The 22,656-nt window shown below is 46.6% G+C and overlaps 2 protein-coding genes across 3 annotated transcripts; one reads left to right on the top strand and one right to left on the bottom strand.

The window, feature by feature from the left end:
- Positions 1-15: 15 nt before the first annotated feature.
- On the bottom strand, positions 16-3,618 carry tmem179ab (transmembrane protein 179a, genome duplicate B). Its single transcript, XM_030117124.1, has 4 exons — positions 3,251-3,618; positions 3,001-3,138; positions 2,847-2,925; positions 16-645 (listed from the first exon to the last, which is right to left on the bottom strand). The coding sequence occupies exons 1-4, from the start codon at positions 3,607-3,609 to the stop codon at positions 472-474; spliced, it is 750 nt and encodes a 249-aa protein (XP_029972984.1). The 5' UTR covers positions 3,610-3,618; the 3' UTR covers positions 16-471.
- A 929-nt stretch (positions 3,619-4,547) lies between these two features.
- On the top strand, positions 4,548-21,912 carry prph2la (peripherin 2-like a). 2 transcript variants are annotated; one of them, XM_030116689.1, is made up of 5 exons: positions 4,548-4,557; positions 14,652-14,659; positions 19,002-19,784; positions 20,703-20,949; positions 21,640-21,912. In XM_030116689.1, exons 3-5 carry the CDS (start codon positions 19,204-19,206, stop codon positions 21,910-21,912), a joined length of 1,101 nt encoding a protein of 366 aa, XP_029972549.1. In that variant the 5' UTR covers positions 4,548-4,557; positions 14,652-14,659; positions 19,002-19,203. The 2 variants fall into 2 exon arrangements, with proteins under 2 accessions (XP_029972549.1, XP_029972548.1); XM_030116688.1 differs by lacking the exons at positions 4,548-4,557; positions 14,652-14,659 and having other exon boundaries at positions 18,968-19,784.
- The last annotated feature ends 744 nt before the right edge of the window (positions 21,913-22,656 follow it).

Genomic DNA, 22,656 nt, shown 5'->3' with positions numbered 1-22,656 from the left:
GAACACATTTATTAGTGTTTAAAAAAAAAAGAAGAAGAAGAAGAAGAAGAAAGCATCCCTTTACATCTAAATATCACCCTATTAATTTGTCATGCATTAGATCCATGCAAGAGTTTCACCAACACAAGATGATCGGCTCTTCAGATCAAACTAAGAATACTGTGTCACTAAATATACTTTAGACTCAAACTGAGAGTAAATATATCTACGGAATACCTTTAATACTGTCAAAGTCTGGCTGGAGGATTGAACCTAATAAAGCAGAAGTACTGAGAGATTAGACGCCGGTTTTCTTCTTCTGAGGGGGGGAATCAACTGAACGTCCGTTTGATCGGATCCGTCGTCAATAGGAGATCGGGCCAATTGATGGTGATTGTCTACACAGGCAGGAGGAGCGTACGGTTACGTGTGAACGTGTGTGTGTGTGTGTGTGTGTGTGCGTGTGTGTGTGTGCGCGCGTCGTCCGCTCGTCTAGATCAGGCCGGTCTTGAGGTCGGAGCCGCGGCGCGAGGAGCGGCCCAGCAGCAGGTCCTTCTCGTGGATCAGGGTGTCCAGCAGGTCCTCTTGCCGGTAGTTGTGGTAGACCTTGAGGAAGGCCATGACGGCGATGCCCAGCCAGGTGAGCCAGGCGGCCCACAGGCCGAACTGCAAGAGGAGCGTTCACAACAGTCCCACCGTCAGAGTCTCACAGTTATCTGTTTCCCTCTGAACTGAACTGAACAAGACTCAGGATGAAATGTGTCCCAGAAAATCAGATTCGTATTAAATCTATAATAAAATAAATTGCAATCTCAATGACACAACAGGGTATATTTCTAAGAAAATTAAAGTTTATATTCAGATAAGCTTTAGATAAGACAGCAATTTATACAATGTTATATTTCTGCATTACAGAATGTCAACATTCTTCAGGTTCTTTACTAATATGTTTCCTTTTAAGCCTTTCTTAAATACTGTAAGCCTAAATAAACTTAAACCTGGGTGAATTATGGAAGAATATTTCAAGATTCTATATATTTTTTTAATGTTTTGACATCCTCAGATGCTATTTCAGTCCCAGTAAATCTATTGAACATGTAAAATTGACAAATACGTATTTTCCTATTTTAAATTTGGGTAAATTTGTCACTGAATTCCAGTGAAATGTTTTAAAATTGTCGCCTCTCCCTTCAAACTACAATTCGTTTACATTATCATTTGCAAATAGCATCAAATATGTCTGTATTTCTTCATATTTTCATGTTTAAAACGTCTGTCAGAGCACAGACTTGGAGGAAGACTCGCGTTGTAAAACCAAAACTCCATAAGAGGACAGCATTGGTGTAAAACAAGAAAACTGCGTTCAGCATAATCATCATTCAGAAAGAGAGCAAGCATCATGGCGGCCATAACAATATTCCTACTTTCATGAGACATCAGAAGTGTTTTGTCTGGCCCTGCAAAAAAACTTCAAATCACCAATAAACTCCTCTGACAGAAGAACTAAATATAAGATTATTGAAATCCTTCAAAAACCAAAAGACATCTCAGAAGATAAATAAAAAAAAAAAAAAAAAACAGAGATCACTAAAGACTCATGAGAGGCGTGAATCCGTCTTGAGTTTAAGGCAGGGCTGCGAAACATAAGGCTCGTGGGCCAAAACCGGCCTGCAAGAGGCTCCAATCTGGCCGGCTTGCTTGTTTTGTTCACTTGTTTCCTTCTCTCTCTGTCTCTCTTCCTGTCTTTCTGTCCCCCTGTCAGGTCCAGCAATATCATGTATCAGCACTCAAAATAAATAAAATAAAGTAAGAAAACAAGCTAACAAGAGGAGCTTTATGCTTATCAGCTCCTCTTGGAAGAGCAAATCTGTGTGGAACCTTCCAGCAGCCAGAACCTCCATTCTGCTGTTCCATGCTGGACAGGACAGGTTAAAAAAAAGATGATATATACAGTATATAGATGACATATGTGATGAAAATGTCTATATTTTCACAAAACCAAGCATTTAACACATCAAAAAATGATGACAATCTCAATTTTAATGAAAGCTTCAGGTGAAAAACTGAAATATGCAGGAAGCTTTTCTTATCGCTGTTGCATTATGGGTGTTTTTTTACAGACAACATAGCTAACTTTCATGCTAACATCTCGGCTCAGGTCTCAGTGTTGCTCTCTCTGCTACTCTTAGGAAATGTGTTCAAAAATTCAATGTTTCCTCCATAATTTTTACCCTTTACTTGGCGGTTTGGTCCGATTGGAGCCTCTTGTGGGCCGGTTATTGTCTCACAGGCCTTATGTTGGACACTCTTGATCCATTTTTCTTTCCTTCTTAATCTGATTCACATTTATTTGCTGAAATGCTTCAATATGATTCATACATTTCTCCACCAACTCCAACATCTGACCTGTGTGAACGCGCGCCTGTGTGTGTGTGTGTGTGTGTGTGTGTGTGTGTGTGTGTGTGTGTGTGTGTGTGTGTGTGTTCTTGTATTTCTATCCTTGTCGGGGCCAAATGTCCCCACAAGGATAGCAAAACGTGGAACGACGTGCCTTGTGGGGACCTTTTTCCGGTCCTAAGTAGGAGAAACAGTGTTTTCTTGACCATGTTGTTGTTACTGAAAAAAGTAAAAGTGCAAAAACATTTCTTTAGGGTTAGGCTTTGTTGTGGTGTGGGTTAGGGTTAGGGTAAGGGTCAGGGTTAGGGGCTAGACATGAATGGGAGTCAATGGACGGTCCCCACAAGGATAGAAATACAAGACTGTGTGTGTGTGTGTGTGTGTGTGTGTTTGTGTGTGTGTGTGTGTGTGTGTGTGTGTGTGTGTGTGTGTGTGAGTTAGGGTTGGGTTGATGGACGGCCCTGTCCTACCTGAGCTATAGCAAACTGATCGTAGAACGCCGAGTTGTTGACGCCGAGCTCCAGGTCGGTGTCCTGCAGGTCCTCACAGCTGCAGGGGACAGAAGACACGGAGACGTCAGGAGGGACGTCCTCCCGGCTGGACTCTGTCTCCACGCTGTCTCACCTGCTGGGCATGGTCCCCCCCTCGGTGATGGCGTCGCACCACAGGTTGAACCCCACGCTGACGATGGTGCTGGAGAGGAAGACCGTGAAGACCACCAGCGAGCTGATCAGCAGGTTGAGGAAGGCGTTGAAGATGGAGCTGCGGGCGGAGCAGAGAGGCAGAAGCAGGCGTCAAGCATCAGGGCGTGGGAGACGCGCAGGAAGCGGCGGAAAAGAGGAAGGGGGGAAAAAAGCATTTCAATGAAACCCACTCGTCGTGTCCCTTGCAGAGGAAGAAGAGCAGCCTCCACGCCTGCACGGCGGACAGGATGAGCGACGCGATGCCCACGAAGGTGATGAAGCTGCAGGAGGACTCGGGTCCCCACTCCTCCACGATGAAGCGCTGCTTCGACACCGTGATGTTCTCGTTCTGCCACATGCCGCGCGTGAACAGCAGGCATTTCCCGCCGAAGTCCTCCGTGTTCTCCGACAGGGGCACCACGGCGATGAAGCCGAACACGAAGGCGAGGAAATACAGGATGCACTGGGCGAAAATCAAATTATCCAGGGCCATTTTTCCCCCCGCTGCTCGGCTCGGCTCCGCTGTCGGCGTCCTGGAGGCAGTGCGCATGCGCAGTGCGGCCGGAGCGGCGCGGAGGAGGCGCAGCATCCGAGGATGCTCTGATGCAAGTTAATGAGCAGGCGGAGGCCTCGGGGGCGGCAGGAGCTCCATCTTATCTCCATCCAGCCGACGACACGGAGCCCCCCTCTCCACAGACAGTCACCCAGCAGCCCCGTGGAAACTAACTGTTCTGTTCTTTTCTGTTCTATTCCATAGAATGATCACTATAAATCCTGTATTCTTCTGAAGTCTGCACACAGTGCTGCTTTGGAGTTACACTGTCATTTTAAAGGCAATATTTACATGTGTTTTATTTCTACAAATATAACTGTCTTAAGGCATTTTGTGTTCAAATATAGAGAGAAATCCAACATGAACAGCTCAAGCATCATTTCAGGATTTTTTTGTTCTGTGGTTTTCTTCTGGTGCTTCAGTGTGTTCCCAAACTTAAAGCGACACTAAGGAACTTTTCAACCTTAATAAAACTTTTTAATATCTTTTGTGATGATACATCGACTTACAACTAGTTGAATGACCCCTCTGTCACGGCCTGAGGGCGTCAGTATTGCTTTCACTTGGACTGAGCAGCTGTGAGGAGGGTGGTAGGAACCCTGCACGCTAAAAAACTCCAAATGTGCGGACTGCTTTACGGCATGCGTCACATCATGATATAACATCGTTTAGCCACCATTAGATTCATGACCTCGTCGCTGTCCGTCCTTCACACAGCCACTGGAAACAAATGAAGGCGAGTTCAGTCCGACAGCACGCCACCGGGAGCAGCAATTTATGACGCCACGCGCTAGTCCTCATGGGAACTGTAGTATTCTGTCAGGCAAAACACTACCGCTTTTGTCCACTGGCGCCGCCAAAATCAACGAAAACTGAAAGTTCCTTAGTGTCGCTTTAAAACAAAACTAAACTAAACAAAAAAAACATGCATTTAAGGATGTAAAAGTGTGTTAAGGGCCTTGACTTCTATTTGCTGGGGTTGCTGGATCCACTGGACAGGTCTTCAGTCGATCACACACACTCACATTTACAGCCAGGCAGAGGTGGAATGTAACAAATTATATCTAAACATGTTAAAGGTAGGCTTTGAAATAGGTAAATGAACTAAAGTACATATGTTTCACTCATTATTTCACTTTGCTGCACTGGAAATTCTCCAGTTAAGAAGGAAAAAATGAAACTGGGCAGAAAAAGCAAACGCCTGTGGAAGTGAGCCTCTGAGAGTCTGTTCAGCCCAGAAAGCACATTAAACACACCTGATTACAGGTGAGGTGCAGCCATGACAATCAGACCTGGATTTGTCTGATCTCTCTGACTTTCTGCCACAGCGCCGACTGACCTCTGATGAATCTGCAAACCTTTTACCTCTGAGAGCAGAAAGCTTTGGGTGTTAGTAGAACACGACAGGCTCTGAGACGCTGCAGCAGTTGTCATCATGTTTTTGGGAGTGTCTCAGTTTGAAAAAAGCAAACAGAATGGAGAATCTCCCTTTAAACAGGAAGAAACCTGCAGATCCAGTGAAAATGATGTGTTTTTACACAGAAAGGGACTGATCTAAACGTCAGCACTAACCTGTTCGTCTCCAACACAAATGAGACTGAAGAGAGTTTTCTAAAGTTCACGTTGCTTCAGGTGGTTTTAAGGGACGATCTGAACAAAGTTTGCACCTTCTACCTTCTGAAAGGCCCTGATTATCACGCAAACTAAAAGTTCATTCACAACAGAATGCAGCCTAATTATATGTATAAATGTATTTTGAATGCATTTATCACTGACATCAGGCAAAAACTGTTGATTTACAATAAAAATCCTGAAAGATTAAAGAAAGTCTCCCAGCTGGGAAAACAAACAGCTGAATAGTGAAGAAGAGGTACATCTCATGATCTGTTTTATATATAACTTCTCTGCTTTGTATAAAAATCAGCACTTTATGAACCTCAAGGCACCATATTTAATAAAATTTTCTGTTTTTTTAACTGTTTCCTCTCTATTCAGCTCTTATCTAGCCCTGCATATAATGTAAATGTAACTTTCAATTTAAATCAACAAGTATGTTTTATATCATGTTTGTTTCTGTTACTATTTATTGATAGAATAACTTCATTCGAGACAGAAAATCACTTTTGTCCCAAGAAACTATTTTTTGTTAAAATGAATAATTCAAAATATTCACTGTAATGTTTTCATGGTTTTTTTTTTTTTTTAAGGAGCTCTTAAATTTAATGCTTTAAACTGGTGTTTTATCTTCCCTATATGGAAATGATCTTTGTCCTTGGATATTTATTCTGCCTCATAAATAAATAAACAAATAAATGAAGTCTGTGTTGAGTCTTTAAAACACGATTTTGTGCTTGATTCATGATTTATTTACTTTATTTACTCTCTCTCTCTCTCTCTCTCTCTCTCTCACACACACACACACACACACACACACACACACACGCACACACACACACACACGCTCAGCACTGTCCCAGATTAGAGTAATGGTGTGTTTATCCATGGTGACAGTCCTTAAGGAAGGGCAGGTAGCTGTCACAGCCATCTGACACGCTCCGCTGAGTCCATCTGCTGAGCTGGACAAGGTGTCCCCGCTCCTCCGGAGCGCTGCTCACAGCGCCCCCCGGCGGACAACCGCACGCCTGCACCCCTCCACCCCCCTTCATCCAAGGTCCTCAGGAAACCCTGTTCAGGCATTCTATCAGTAAATACTGTAAATCTTAAATCTGTCGTCTCTTTACTGAAGAAATTTTAATAATCCTGCTTTTTCTCTCTCTCTGAGATGTTCTTCATCTTGTGAAGACAAGTATTTATCGGGGATCTTTCCAGCGATTTGTATCCATCATGCAAACTGCAGTTTTCTGCGCCATGATTTATGTGTCATTTTACAGCACCGCAACACACACACACACACACACACACACATCTCCATGATCATATCAGCTCTCAGATTACCTTTAGGTGTGTGTGTGCTGTTAGCATCATTAGCCATTGTTAGCCATGCTTGATGTCCACTTCCTGCTTTTTCAGCAGCACATCTTTTCCCCCTGTGAACATGACGGATGGCGTTTCCCTCTGATGAATCTCTTTGCTCCTTCACTCCCTCCACCGCCGCGGCGCTCTCAAGCAACGCTCTGCACCAGAAACATGTCCGCTGAAATATTCAGTGAACATTAACAATGCTAACTCGCTCATGTCCTGTATAGGCCGAACGTGAGCCGCCGCCGCCGCCGCCGCCGCTCCTGCACGTGGAAGGTCCTTGAGCAAGGCTTCCTGAGGCTCAGCGGCCACCGCACCACCACTCCACAGCCCTCTTCTAAATAATACAGCATGTGTGGGCTCGAGGACGGGGCGCCCAGGGGAGACCCCGCGCAGAAGTGTGTCAAACTGAAATATGTGTTAAGTTATTCACCCCCACCTCCTCCAGCAGGCCACAGTGGGAGGGGGGCAGGCGGGCGGAGGATGCTAACCCAAATGCAATCCCTGGGCTCTGTGCAAATGCGGGCCGCGATGGGCAGGAGGAGGCTCTGGGAGGTCATCCATTTTTCATGAGCTCCAATGGCAGCAAAGCAAACATCCTTTTTTCTTTTCGCCAAGTGGAGGCGACCGGCGAGGAATCTAAAGTGAAGAATCATTTTCAAGGACAACCTCAATGAATCTCAAATGTGCTGCATTTATGCTTCAGTTGCATCGACATGCATCGACATGCATCAACATGCATCGACATGCGGCGCCGTACTGTTGACCTGGAGATTGTAAAACAACATCATGGAACGTTTCACTGCTGGTTCAGTTCGATGTAAACAGACGAATTCATGTTACATCAGTTACATCTGAAAAATGTGTCCTTTCTGGTGTCAGAAACCCAAACTGTTTTCCTTAAATTGATGCAGGAAATCACAATGGTTAAAATCCAGCAGTTGTGCTTCATTAGCTTTCATTTCTTTGACTTTTTTTATTTGTGTTAAGATCAGTTGAATAAAGAAAAGAATGAAAAAGAAAAGGAAACCAGTCAGATGTTTGAAACACAGATACGCTTCAAGAGAAAACATATTTTTTGTTTCGTGTTAACGCGGAAAAATGTCCGTTAGTTTTCATGTTGGTCCACTAGTGGGTGCTGATGCACACAAACACACACTTTGTTTTCTTCAATTATGCATCCCGTTGTGTTCCTAAAGGTTTACTTTATGTGTAATCTATTGTGTAAAAAATTCTCCTCCAGCCACAAAATGAACATAGTAAAACAGGAAGTCCAACGTTTCTGCATAAAATTCAGACCGAAGGCAGCAAATGAGATTATTTGATTGAAGAGCGAGCAACTGAGTATACTTAGTTACTCTCCAAATAATCAGTAGAATTCATCCTGCAGGTTCGTTTTCAACATGTCAGGCTTCATCTCAAGGGTTGAACAGGCCGTCAGCAGGATGACATTGAAAAGTATTAATAAATACAAACAATACACATTAATTGCAGTTTCACAGTGTAACAGCCATTTCTCCCTTTCAGTAAGAGCAGCAGAAATTTTGAAAGCAATCAGATTGAGAACTAAACAGGCCATCACAGCAGGCGAGGCAGAAAAATCAAATCAGCTTCGAGCCAAACTGTGAGGGTGGATTTCTGAAAGCGGCAGAAATCCCTCCAGCCTGAGAAGTGACAGACACTTCAAATAACACCTTTATGTTGCAAAGAAATTCATTCAAAACATTAAAAAAAAGTGCTTCAGATTTTCTGTGGAAAAGTCATTTACAGGTGTTCATGCAGTCATGGGCTCCAAACCCTCAGCTGGATTGAACATTGTTGAAGCACTCAAGGAAAAATATGGGATCATTTATCAAGAAGTGAACGGCAGGAACGGACGTCCGCTTTCCCAAAACCGATATTAATGTCAGCAGTGGAGAAAAGTGGAGTCGTATGAATAAGAAGACATAATTCAATTTTAAAAAAACAGCAAGGTGAAGAAATAACTACCAACAATATATAATATTCATCTGACCTATATGAAAATATACCATCTTTGTCCACTAGATGTCACTGCATGACAACAGAAAGCTGCTACAGAATACTGAAAAACCTCCTTTAATGCTGTCAGTGACAGACAGAGCAAGAAAAATGTCTCTAAAAAGAAAAAACACGACACAATACACCTCAGAACGAGCTCAAAGTGTGTGAGAATGTTGTGACGGACTGGAGAAAAGAAACCGATGAGGGCTGATCCTGGGCTCAAAGGAGCAAGTTGACTGATGGAAACATGTAGTTTCACCCTCAGAATATGTTTTATTTTTCTTCTTAATGATCCCTCTTTCAACAGATGTGACTGACAGTCCAGAAGAGAAGGTATTTTCATCGTTAGTGGACATTAGCAGCAGTCTGTGTCCTGCTAAATAAAAGCCCCTCTGTGATGACTCCGTATTGATCAGGTTTATTTGAGGCGTGGCGTTACAGTGCAGGAGGGTGTGGCTGAGCTGCTGTCCTTCGCACAAGCGGAAAAGGAAAACAGAAACGTTTCTAAATCGTCACACTGTCTGTGAGAAATGCCTGGGCGGCGCTAACAGGCCGACTCATGTCCTCTTCAGTCGCTTCCCCCGTCTGGACGCCGCCCTCCCCGTCCTGATGGCTCCCTGCGAGGCCTTCCCCGAGACGCTCCAGCCCGCCGCCTCCTCCTGCTCCGCCTGCGACACAAACAGACACAATTACAGCCTCATATCCTGGCCAGTGATGTGGAGGGCCTGATGAAATATCCTGTAGCCATTAATCTTTCCCCGGGGGGGCGCGGCGGACTGGGAACACTGGGCCAGCCGCTGATTAAATGCTCCTAATAGAGGCCATTCGTCTCCCGTCCAATCTCCAGCGTTTCAACATGCAACACAAGCGCTCCCCACCTCTCACTGTGCAAATATTGGTATTTTAATAAAGACAGTAAAGGAGGTGGTTTTTAATTTCCTCATTTCTTCTCCAACATGATCTCCCAGTAACGACTTGACTGATGACTTTGGCTCCGCCGCAGAGAGAGGGTCTCCCTCATAACGGTGCCAATAATCCTCATAAACATTCAGATCATGTGGGACGACATCAAAACTCTCACTCTGCACTAATAGCCACGTTTAATATCCTGACTTTATTATCCTCGGCGAATTTAACCCAGAGTAGATGCTGGTTTGATTTCGTCGTCGAGGGTTTGTCTTACACTCATTTTCACACATTAATCTGCCAGTTAGCACATCCTGCCAGCACTTCTTCTGCTCTGAATCATCTGCACAGGCAGACTTCATTATTTGAACAAAAATCAGAGACACATATACCATAGGACAGTGGTCCAGCAGGTCCAGTGGTCTGGACCAGCAAAATGATGCCGTAAATAACCTTTCATTTTACATTTTTTTAAAGTTTTTCTATGTCTTAGTGCAGAGTATATGTGAACGATCACGAAGAAAAAAAACTAGATTTTCGGAGTCTCTGAACAACGAGACGAGAAACAATGTTTAACATCCAGACTTTGACCATTCAATCATTAAGAATCTGTGTTTTAGTCATTTTCGCACATGTGGAATGAATCCCATTAAGTCAATCCCACAAATTTGTTATTTTTTTCCCCCCTAGCCCATGTTAGCAATTAAATAACACTAACAACCCTCGTCGTGAAACAGCCCCCTGAAACCAAGACGGCCAGGTAATGAATGGAAGAGCGTCTACAGCGTGTACAGTACGGCCTGCTCAGGCACGCTCGGCTATAATCATCATAAATTAACACGGGCCTAATGATGTTTCACCTGCCAAACTCCATATGGTTCCCAATTCTGTACAAAATAATTAGGCCACTAAAACCCAATCAAGCAATTAGCCGGTGGAACCTCAGTAAAACAATTACCGCGTCATATCCTCACTGTGACGTTAGACTGTTTAGGAAGAACCCCGAAACACAAAGAACAGGTGAAACGCTTCGTGTCCAACAAAGAAACACAGAGAGACTCATCATGTATAATTCAGCCTGCGCTCCAGAAAAGAATAGAACTGATGCAGCCTGCTGTGGGAGGATGACGTCAGGGTGGGAGGGGTGGGGTGGGGGGGGGGGGGGGGGTGGAGGGATGGAGGACAGAGAGCACCTGCTGGGTTGTGATGAGGTAAACTCCTGTGGGACTAAACATGACATCATTGAAGCTCCATCAAGCCTCTGAAGTGGAACAACACTGACCCCTGCTGGCCGCTTCCTCCATCCCCTCTCTGGGAGCAAAGCTCCACAGATCAATCAGTTTACCTGTTTCACATCCCTCTGCTCTCCTTTCAGCTTCGCGTTAAAGTCCAGGAAGTGGCCGTAGCTGTACGGCTGGCCGGAGACGAACGAGGACCTCCTGTTGTCTGGAAATGAAACGAGAAAACAGCCTTGATCCTCTCTGGAACCGAGCTGCAGCTCGCTGCTTCCAATCTTATGCAACCTGCAGTTTAACCCCCTGACTCAGGGACGCGGCGGGGGCATCAGTGTGGGGCAACAGGCCCGCGACCCCCGAGGCCCAGCAGATGGAGGGCGGTGCTCCTGCAGCCCCCCCCCCCCCCCCCCCCCCCCCCCCCCCCCCCACAGGCAGCATGGAGGAGACGAGGCTGTTTTATGGATGACTGACCGCTGCAGCAAGGTTAAAGGAACCGTCCTCTGACACTTGACTTTCTCCCCCATCCTCCCCCCGCAGGCAGCCGGGCCCCCCGCCTCGGGGGCCTGTACCTGCATCCTGCACCCCGCAGAGCAAAACAGCGCCTCTGACATGTCATTAGGCTGAGAGCCGCTGCAGGAAAACACCTCTCCAGACCTGTGCTACGCTCACTCGCAGAGTCTTATCGATGCTTCTTTCCTGCACTGTTCATTCATCCTTTCATCGTCAATACAGTTTTGTCCTCATGACGGTTCAGATGGACAGATCAGCTGGAAAACACACACACACATTTAAAGCAGGGGTGTCAAACATAAGGTCTGAGGGCCAAAACCGGTGTGATCCTGCCCCACCTGGCGAGGCTCCTGTGGCGCTCGGCCTCGCCCAGCCATCCAGCCGGCTGTGCTGGTCCCTCTTCGGTCCGGACTCGGAGACGCCCTCACCGGTGATGCTGGTGATCTGCAGCAGGGTGGGGAAGACGGAGGAGAGGAGGCAGCTCTCCGGGTCCCCCGGCCTGGGCGGGGGCTCCTCCGGGCTCTGCCGGGGGTCGGGGGCCTCAGAGGGTTCGTCAATGGAGGACAGCTTCTCCTGTCTGTGAAGCTCGCGAACTTTCTGAGCACACAAGAGGAAGAATATGAGTCTGAAATAAGAAACTGATCTCCAGTAATTCTCTCTTTTCGAGTCGCTACCTGCTGAACTTTTCTTTCAGGCGCACAGTCAGACGTGGAGCTGAAGATTTGTGAAGTGATCCAGTCTGTGTGAAGCTCCTGGACCGCCGACACTGATCCTCCTGCATAAAACCATCCGCAGAGGGACATAAACGTCCACTCATCCATTCATCAACATTCAGCCAGCAGAGCGCTCACCGCCGTCAGGAAGAGAGACGTCCGGCTCTGACTGGCTGTCTGCCGGCTGGACATTCACCCTGAAACTGGAGCAAAGAAAGCGGATATTAAACAGTTTTTAAAGATGGTTGTCATCGAGGGACGCGATGAAGCTCAGGAAATCTGACCTTGTGTTTGGGACGCTTTCATCAGTGGACGGTTCTGATGAAAGTAACTGAAAGCTGAACTGATCTCCTCCCGGGAAAACAGTCTCTACCCCCCCGCCAGAAAGACAAACAAACTCCGGTCAGTTTCTTAATAAGCTCTTACTATTCATGAGGTAAACATAGAAGGAAATCCAGCTGAGACAGGAGTCCACAATCGACTCCCGAGAAAAAGAGACCATTTAATTGAATTTATGAAGAAATTAATGTAGATATACTGATTATATATGTGCATGTGTGTATCTCAGCTCTCAGTCTTGGGTTGTGCTGTGTCCACTACTCTTAAGACATAATCAAAAATAGTCAATGCTTTCTTTGAAATCTGGCCGGATTAGAGCTGCTTGCTTGCTGCTTTTGGCCCACAGGCCTTATGTTTGACACCCCTGTTTTAGAACCAATTACCAGAGTGGTTAAAAGTGCAGCAGAGCAAGAATAGAAATCCTTTCTGACACAGTTTTTTATCCAACTTTTAATTTTTCATCACGTCAAACACATTTTCAGAGTAAACAGCTGATAAATCTTCACGATTGGATACGTTTCCTGGCTTGAGGCCAGATTCAGGGGGATCTCTGTGTGGAGTTTGCATGTTTTTTATATGTGTTCATGTGTTCAGTCACACAGTCCAAAAGCATGCATTTAAGATGGGTCAGTTAATGGACCGTTTTAAATACTTAAATGCTTTAAATGGTGTTAAGACGTGTGCTAATGCTGAGCATCCTTCTATTTGTGGACACAGATGCAGGTTTTGTTTCCTCGTTGCCGTTGGAGACGTGATTTCCTCCCCGCTGTGCCAGGAAGAGTCTCACCCTCTGTTGAGAGCAGGATCTTGACCTGGTCGTCTCTGACTGAGTCTGTAGCGTCATCTGGTGTCTGCGATCGCTCATCGCGGTCCAAGGAGCCATCAGTGGAAGGAGGGGTGTCGCTCCCCTCCTCCTCCTCCTCCACCTCCTCCTCCTCCTCCTCCTCCTCCTCCTCCTCCTCCTCCTCCTCCTCCTCCCCCTCACTGCTCTGGTTCTCTCCATCGGTGAGCAGAGAGGAAATCCTCTGCAGGGTCAGGGTTCTCTCGTAGACGTAGGAGTGGCCCCTCTTCAGCAGGGTCGGGGACGAGGCTGAGGTGAGGGACGAGGCCGACACGGACCTCAGGTCCTCAGAGGAGGACAGGAGCTCCGGCCTGCCGGGGTGCAGCTGCAGCTGAGACACAGAAGAGAGGGTGAATCCTCTGCCCGACACACCCTGTCATCACTGATAACTCCACCGCAGATACATGGTGAATGGCAGGCGGCTGGTCCTCCGGGCCGGGCGTGTGCGGTTCCTCCGCCGTGTCCATGGGAGGCGGGCTGATGGACAGATGGCGCAGCGCCTGGGCGGACAGAGAAACCTCTCTGCTGTGTGGTTTTTCCTCGGCGAGCCGCGGCCACACCACCCCGCTGGAAACAAGCACACCACTCTCACGTCTCCGAGGACAGGGGGTAATTTAGCACGCTCCGTCCACATTTAGCCGCCTCCTTGATGACTTGCGCTCCGTACCTCGTCCCGGGACGTGGCTCTCTCACTTCCATCACGGCCCTCCTCACCAGTCTGACAAGGTCGTCTGAGGACAGCGCCCCGGCTGTCTGAGCCTGATACAGGCTGGCAGACAGTGGACGGGGCGGCTTCTCTGCGCCGCAGTCTGGGGAAACGAGTCACAATCAATTACTCCTCTCTTCCACTGTGTCCTCCAAACTCACAGGGAAGGAATCGCACTTCTCAAGGTCCTATACGTCCTCATTTCGCTAATCTGTTGACATGAATGAAAAAAAAAAATGTTTGTAAGACATCATCTACACCAGAGGTGTCACCCATAAGGCCATAAGGCCTTCCTGAGAGAGGCGACCATGACACTATGACTGAATAACCTGCATCAGCATTCAGACCCCCCAGGTTTATGTGCACGTTTAACTGAGAGTGCATTCAAGGTAACAAACACTTAAAAACAATTATCATGAAATGAAGGTTTAATGAGGCCGTCACAACAATAAACCTCATTATTTCATTAGAAGCTCCTTCTTTTCTCTCACCGTTCCTCCTCTGCAGCAGCTCTTCGGTCTCCACTGTGTAGTTTTTGTTACCCTGAAAGAGATTTTTGACAGCGTCCGTTCCTCGGTTGCATTTTGTCCGTCTGTACACCGGATGTGTGTTTCACTCACGTTGTGTCCAGCAGGGATGTACTTTAAAGCTTCTGCACACAAACTCAACCCCTCACAGGCCTGGATGAAGTACAGGACCATGTCTTGACTTTCTGAGTGGCCTTTCTTCAGCAGAGCCCAGGCTTCAGAGACACAGCTGCTGGCGATCGATTAACAGGTCAGAACCAGTCCTGAAGGTTTTTAACAGATCTGCGTTGCATGACGAGCTGTACCTGCTCTGGAGACAGACGTCAGCACAGAGCTTGGCGTCTTCAGGGGTCTGTATTGTCGGCCTGGTCCACTGGAGGTACTTTAATGCAACCCGAGGCTGTTTCCTCTTCAGGAGGGAGAGAACGATGCAGCGATGCTGCCATGAGAGGCTGGGAACGGCGGACCGCGGACTCAGGAGGACGTCCATCGAGGCCTGAATGTGGTCCACAGGAAACACAACACCACAGTTTGATCGGGAAATGGATGGATGGATGGATTGGTGGATGATTGATGATGGAGAATGGAAGGTAGAATGGATGGATGCAAAATTATTTACTTTTAAAAACAATTAAAGTGTCCAAATTTTTAAAAGAAGAACTATTTTCTAAGCAAATGTACAAGAAAGTGGCAAATTTGGAACGTTCTAATTAGATTTGAGGATTATATGTTCAAATACGTGAAAAAGCTTTGCATCCTTTTTTCATGATGAGCATTGGCATCATTCAACAACAAAAAAACAAAAATCGTAACAAAACTATGCATGCACTGGTAAAACATGCAAACTCTGCACAGAAAGCTCCTCCAGGTCGGATGGTTTTCTCACTGTGAGGCAGAAACGCCGAAGGCTCCACCGCCCCGTGGTCCTGAGAGGCCGTCTCTCCTCTCATACATAAAACATGCTCCTCTCTGCCGTACAGACCTTGATGTGTCCGTGATCAAACATCCAGAAGGCTTTGATTTGCTGCGAGAAGCTGGACGGGATGGAGAAGGCCAGGCAGAACGACTGCAGAAGGTCGTCTCTACACTGGAGGAAATTTGCCACATCCTGGATGAAGTACATGAGCTGAAACCTGAGGGTTAAGAACCATCGAACTGGGACTGAATATGCATGCGGGAGCGAGAACCGAGCGCTGCTCTCAATGAGCGGATACGATGGCCTGGACTGACACGTTGTCAATACGAGGCAGCAGCACGAGCTTCAGCAGGCCCTGCAGATTCGGCGGAGGATAGCACTGATCTGCACCGTCCTCACACGTCCAGATGCAGCCATGCTGTCTGTTGAGATGCATCACCATGCCCTGTATCAGAGAGCCAAAGCTCCCTTCCTCCCTCTCATCTCTGCTGAGAGCGAGACAGAGAACAGAAGGCAAAGGAAGGGAATGAAGTTTAGAGAGAAAAGAAACTGCTGGATAATTCTAAGCTATGAACTAAACTTGTACCCATGTGACTCCAGGAGAGCTCTGCGGTGGCTGAGCTCCATGTCCCTCCACATCTGGGAGATCCGCTTCACCTCCTGGGCCTCTGGCCGAGACAGGAGCAGGCATCACTCAGAGGTATCACCGTGCTTCCTCCTACCGACTCTCTGGTCATGTGAAGACCGCCGTACCAGGGAGCTTGGGCAGGAGTCCCATGATGCCCCACCACTGAACCAGCTGCCCCAGCCAGATGTGCTGCTTCAGAGTCCTGTGTGCTCGGGTCCAGCAGCCCCGCCAGACCTCGGAGGAGGGGGACCAGTCTCTGCAGATCACACAGGGCACGCCCACTCCTACACAGGAAACACACCACCAATCACTTCCTGCGGCTGCTTTTTACTGAATGATGAACCGATCGGTCTGTTTTGTGTGTTTTGACACGTCTGGAATGAATCGTTGAAGCAGTTATCTGCAGGAAGTGAAGAGTTACAGAGGCTTTATCCCCTCCTGGTACCGTGCCACAGATGAGCCGAACAGAGCCGGCGTGGAGCCCACTGAGCCAGCGTCAGCAGGTTCCTCAGCCTCTGCAGCAGCACGTGCACCCTGCTGAAAGAGCTCCGGTCCAGAAACATCCACAGACCCTGACAGCGGCTGAAGCCTGATGCAGCAGACCAAAAGAGAAGGAATAAATCCCAGAATAAAAACCACCTGGATGAAAGACTCCGCAGAGATCGCTTTAGTGACTGATTTATTCTTACATAAGGTTAATAGCTCCTTTTTGGCGAACTCTGATGTCCTCTGAACCCAGCAGCTGAACGCAGGCAGAATCTTCTCCACATGGGCGTCACCTTATTGGAGATATAGATCATAAAACCAAACCATGAATCCTTCACTTGTGTCGGATCGGTACAGGAGCCAGCATGACCTTTCCTGCGGTACCTTCAGCTGAGAGACTCTCCAGCCAGCGGATGATGGATCTGATGTTGTTACTGGCCAGAGCCTCCGACCACTGACCCTCGGTGTCCAGCATGACGCTGGAATCAAGGAACCACTATCAGAGAAATGTGGATGTGCTCGTTAGAGAAAAGGAGCAGAGAATTTAGGCCGGCGCCATCTGCAGATGTTTTAACCAGAGTTCATGTAATGTGCTTAAGGTCTCTTAATGAGTGGTTAAATAACTTGCACTCCTAATCTGAAAGAACCTCTCCTCCACGTGGTTTCATGCATTTCCAGATTGCAGCATGCAGGTTGCTGTAGCTGTTTAAAGACGCTGCTGGGCGTTCGGTACTCACTGGGTGTAGTGATGGCGGTTCACCGGCTGGTCGTGGTTGAAGTGTCCGTCTCGGTCTGTGCAGTGGCGAGCTCTGTCTGCTGCCTGGATTTGCTGACTGGCCTGGTGGCTAAGGTAACATTCTCTTCTTACACAAGCTACTTTCGTACATGTTAATCCTATAATCTGGCCCTCAGTTAACATTTCATTGGCTGATTTGCAGCGTGGCTGGGAGAGTGTTTATGTACTGGGAACTGGAAACAGAATAGGCTCAAACCAGCAGATGAAAATGAACTCCTCAAATGACCGAGGCAGGAAATCCACCCCGGCTCGTTACAATTTGAAACTCAGACATTTGGCATTTTTGGCTGCGTCCCAGTCTCTGATGTCCAGTTCGCTTCTCGCCATGTGGCTGCCGCTGTTACCGAGAAGAGTGTGTGTGCTGCCTGCTGACAGGTGTAACTGGAGCGCAGAGGTGTGTCCCATTCTGCTCAGACTTCCACCGAGACGCCACAAGAGGCCAGTAAAGCGAAATGACAGGTCCTCTTTCAGAGACATCCTGAGAGTTTACATTAAAATCCTGGTTTACATCTCAAGCATCATCTCGAAAACTTTGCTATTCAGAGCAGAGTTGTTCTTTTTTTCTTTCTTTTTCTTATATAAGGTTCTAATATTTTCACCTTTAGCTGTTAACCCTTCCAAAGACGTGCACCGTGGTGGTAAAGCTCAAGGAATTCATGGCAAAAAATGAAGACGCTTTGTGCACCTTGGCTACACACAGGAAGAATTAACTCATCATAAGAAAACCAACAGCTCCTACTAGTGGCCCAACATGAAAACTACACCATTTTCAAAACGTTGCTGTGTAAACATGAAAATTTTCTGAAACTACGTGTTGAGATGTCGGGTCAACGGGGCCGCAGCCTGCAAAAGAAAGATGAATAGTGAAAACGTTTATGCTGTCTTAGTGATTTGAATTATAAAGAGTCATCAGTGAGATCCACCACCACCCCAGTAGACCCCGGTAGACCCTGATAGACCCTGGTCGACCCTAGTAGACCCTAATACACCTGATGGATTCATTCCCGTAGTTTCCTTCTGAGAAAAGCTAAGCCTGCATTTCTCAGTCCAGTCTTAACCCACTAACATGTCTCCTTTACCAGCGCTGGTGTTACACCTGAAGTTCATTTAAGAATTTAACCGAGAGAATAGACGAAGTGGAAATCACTTTTACCTTTGATACAAATCAAAACACACACACACACACACACACACGCAGAGGCCGGCTGCCGTTACTTTCACAGCGCGGTCAGATTTGTGGAGGTAGCAGAAGGTGGGTCCAAATCCCTCGTGGGGCCCAGGGCTGATTAATGATTACGAGGGATTAGGAGGAGGGTCAGGACTTGGCTACTCGGCTCACTCCGATGCTACTGTGGCCGCCTTCATGATATCTGTGTCACTACGACCACCCGTCTCCTCCGGGAAAAAATCTGAGGATGTGATCGAGCCTCTGAACTGGGAATAAGGGACGACCGATGGCCGATGTTGACGGTGAATCGTGTCCACACCGAGGTGAGTGCAGCAGACTGCGTGAGTTTAGCTCCACTGTGTCGGCTGATAATACCATCTATTGAATGTGATCATTTAGAAGTTGGTTGATTCACGGTAGTGGGTGAGTATTGTTTTTATAGAAAGAGAGAGAAAGATGTTTTATTTACATTTTTTTAAAACAAACTTGTATGTCGATGATCTTGTCTTCTCCTGTCTGATATTAACAGAGTGTAAATCCTCCTGTTTAACCATCAAGGCATCGTAGAATTTCTTTTCAAGTTTCTTTTTCACACTCTTTACTTTAAATGTCCACAGAGACGCTGCAGGACGATGCAGCATCCACACACTATTGATCATGAGCACCAGGCTAAGCTGCTTATAGGAGGACCTTCAGAGAGCCGCAGAACCAGCCCCCCGCTCCCCCTCCAGGATAACCTGTTCCTCTCCCCTCCTCTACCTGTGTCCCACCCTTAATCCCTCGCCGGACTCAAAAGAAAAAAAACCTCAACGTGACTAGATGGCAGTCCTGAAAGTTAAGTTCACCAAAACCAAGAGGGACAAGTTGGCCCAGGTGCTGTGGATCCTCAACTGGATCTCAGTGGTGACGGGGGTCATCCTCTTCAGCCTGGGCCTCTTCCTCAAAGTGGAGATCAACAAGCGGGGGGAGCTGATGGCCGAGAGAGACATCCAGTACGTGCCCAACATGCTCATCGCCGTGGGCCTCATCGCGTGCGCCATCAACTTCCTGGGCGGCAAGATCTGCTACGACTGCGTGGACACCACCAAGTTCCTGCGCTGGAAGCTGATCATGCTGCCCTACATCATCTGCACCTTCTTCTTCACCTTCTGCGTGCTGGTGGGGGCCGTGATGTGCTACAGCATGCACGGGGAGCTGGAGGAGGCTCTGAGGCTCGGGCTGACGGAGGCCATGAAGTTCTACAAGGACACGGACACGCCGGGGCGCTGCTTCCTGAAGCGCACGGTGGACATGCTGCAGATCCAGTTCCAGTGCTGCGGAAACAGCGGCTATAAGGACTGGTTCCAGATCCAGTGGATCAGCAACCGCTACCTGGACATGTCCCACAAGGAGGTGATGGAGTAAGTACACCGTTCAGTTCACACATCTTCTTTAAGTTTCTAGGGAAATCCCTCTCACTATCGAGCAATTTCTTTAACATTTACTGAAACTGTAGAGGTTTTGATTGTGAAAAAGTCTGTCTTTCACTTTAATGTCCAACATTTCTAGAAATTACTGAAGAGCTTTTCCTAAAATATTCATGTTGACCTGATGAGTAAGTGTTCAAAATTTGGCAGCAACTGGGAGATATCAGGAAGCAAGTAAATATGTATATAATCTAAATAATCTAAAAACCTGAGGCTGTGAACAATGTCTGGAAAACCTTTGATGATTTCACTCATGTTGATGCTTCTTCGACACTTTATGCCCACTCTTTCACTGACGCTCTGTTTCCTGATGGAAACAACATTCATCCTGTCACCTACAGTAAAGCTTTTGGGCTAAATTTCGAACATTTTGACGGTTTTCTTTTCCCTGATTGTATCATCTGACTGTATTTTAAATTTAAGCATAAATGACTCAGGATCAGTTTGAAGAACATAAACAGTTTGATGGGTTCAATCAGTCTCCAAAATCACCCTATCTCAATACAATTGAGCAAACGAAGGCCCATACGCAAAATTTGCATGACTCAAAGGGTTTGTTGTAAACATCTGCTGCATATTACAAGTACAGTGTTATAGTTGATGGATGTTTGAGGAAACTAACAATTTGAATACAACAAGTCAAAGACTATCAGGTCTTCTTATTAATGGAGAAAGCCATTGTTAGTCATGGATCAGAGTCCACTAAAATTGCCCCTTATTCAACATGTGCCTTCAGGAGTGTCTGAAAACCGCTCTGTATCTGATCTCTGAAGACTCACCACGTCTCAGCTCATGTCGCTTTACACTGAATCATCACAGCCTGTTTATTTTATTTTATTTTTTACGATCCAGCCGATTAAGGAGTAACGTGGAGGGAAAGTACCTGATGGACGGCGTCCCTTTCAGCTGCTGTAACATCGACTCGCCGCGACCCTGCATCCAGCAGCAGATCACCAACAACTCCGCTCACTTCAACTACGAGCACCAGACGGAGGAGCTGAACCTGTGGATGAAGGGCTGCCGGCAGGCGCTGCTGGAGTACTACACCCACATCGTGCAGTCCATCGGCCTCACAGTGCTCATCACCTGGCTGTTCGAGGTAACACTGGCTCATTAGGAACCACCCAGCGTGCTGACGAACCAGTGCAATGGGAGATCCGAGGAGTATCGACCAACTGAGGCACATCCGCCCCATCATAACACTTCATTCTGCTGAGTTAAAATAAGTCTGACTTTAATCTAATCAATACAAGTCTTCTTGTGGGTTTGATCTTTTGGGTTGTCTGTGATTTGATTGGTAGAGCGGTCATGTTGAAGTGTCCGTGAGAAGGGAACAGAACCAAACTGCTCCCATATGAAAGTTGGGACAGCAGACAGGTTAGCACTGTGGGTTCCTGAACAAGACCCTTGACCCCCATCAGCGGCACGGAGCTCACCGACATGACTGTCCACTGCACCCTTGAAAAAAGATGGGTCAATTCAGACAAAGGCATTATCAAAGGCTGATTAGTTTAAAATAAAAAGAAATGAAGAAAGCATATATAAAGGTGTACCTCAGGGAACCATTCTGGATCCCTTCAAGGTTAAAGTCTTTGTTGCTTTCTAACTTCTTTCTGGCCTTTTATATTTTTTAGGTCTTTGTATTTTTCCGGAACTTTTTGTAACTCAAGCTATTCATACAATTAAACATTTAAACATTGACTTTATTAACTAATATCTGAGTCTACCGATTAACACTCTTTACAGATCTCTTTGTGATCTTTCAGTGATGTCTGTTTGCCTGTTTCAGCTCTCGGTGTTGACGGGGGTCCGCTACCTTCAGACCTCTCTGGAAAACGTGCTGAGACAGGGAGACCCCAACTCTGAGTCTGACGGCTGGCTACTGGAAAACAGCTTCATGGAAACGGCTCGCATCAACCTGAACATCATCAAAAACCTGGGGAAGAACAACCAGATAGACACAGGCGGCAACGGGGATCCCAACATCGACGTTCCCTCCACCTCCAAAGCTCGGTACGGACCGGACAACGTTCCCCCCAAGCAAATAACCGAGGGCAGCTGACCACCTCAGAGGAGCATCTGTAAAGACCAGGCAGGGCTTTCAGCAACACTATTCACAGACTTTTTCACATCCTGCTTGTTTCGTCAAGAGACAAGCATGAAGAATGGGTGTAGAATGAACGTGTGTGTAATGAATTTAAAACCACAACAATGTATCAGGATCACGTCACGGTTAAGAAAAGAGTTTTAGGTTTAAAGTTTTAAAGTTGAAAGTTTTGAGATCAAAGAGTCACACAGAGAAAGTTAGGTGTAAATTTTCATGAGTAAAGCTAAATACTGTAGTTTATAATATATCAGTGTTGTAGATTCTGCCTGCTGCTTTTAACTGAAGAGTCCTGCTTTGATGTGCTGCTTTGGCGTAGAGGACAAATAATTGACACATTTGTAATGAAACGGTCACGTCAATAGACAGGACTTTGACTGAGATCTTAAAACGTTCTTTTCAGTTTGACTTTAATCTTCATATTTTAAATGTTTCTTTACGTACTGGAGCCATCAATTAACCCAACACGTCATTAACTTGTGGTTATAAGCCACAATGTAATGAAGGAATCCCAGGTACAACATGCAAACTGCATATTGAAATCAAGTTTAGACCAGGATGAAACTTCATTTTCAGCTGATAAAATGTACTTTTAATTCAAATGTTTTGATTTTGCTCAACAAATGTTTGTCTTTATTCTCACAAAATGATCTTGACTGCAAATGCAGAACAAAGAGAATATTTTTCCAGGAACTAATTTGC

Source organism: Salarias fasciatus, chromosome 19 (genome assembly GCF_902148845.1).
Source record: "Salarias fasciatus chromosome 19, fSalaFa1.1, whole genome shotgun sequence".
NCBI lineage: Eukaryota > Metazoa > Chordata > Actinopteri > Blenniiformes > Blenniidae > Salarias > Salarias fasciatus.
The sequence above is the reverse complement of the archived record's forward strand: the minus strand, read 5'-3'. Positions and strand labels throughout refer to the sequence as shown.

Excerpts from the sequence above, each read along its gene's own strand:
- tmem179ab (XM_030117124.1), bottom strand. The coding sequence starts at position 3,609 with ATGCGCACTGCCTCCAGGACGCCGACAGCGGAGCCGAGCCGAGCAGCG. Across the intron at positions 2,926-3,000 it reads GGGGGGACCATGCCCAGCAG|CTGTGAGGACCTGCAGGACA; the intron begins GTGAGACAGCGT and ends TGTCCCCTGCAG. Across the intron at positions 646-2,846 it reads ATCAGTTTGCTATAGCTCAG|TTCGGCCTGTGGGCCGCCTG; the intron begins GTAGGACAGGGC and ends CTCCTCTTGCAG.
- prph2la (XM_030116689.1), top strand. The coding sequence starts at position 19,204 with ATGGCAGTCCTGAAAGTTAAGTTCACCAAAACCAAGAGGGACAAGTTG. Across the intron at positions 19,785-20,702 it reads TCCCACAAGGAGGTGATGGA|CCGATTAAGGAGTAACGTGG; the intron begins GTAAGTACACCG and ends TTTACGATCCAG. Across the intron at positions 20,950-21,639 it reads TCATCACCTGGCTGTTCGAG|CTCTCGGTGTTGACGGGGGT; the intron begins GTAACACTGGCT and ends TGCCTGTTTCAG.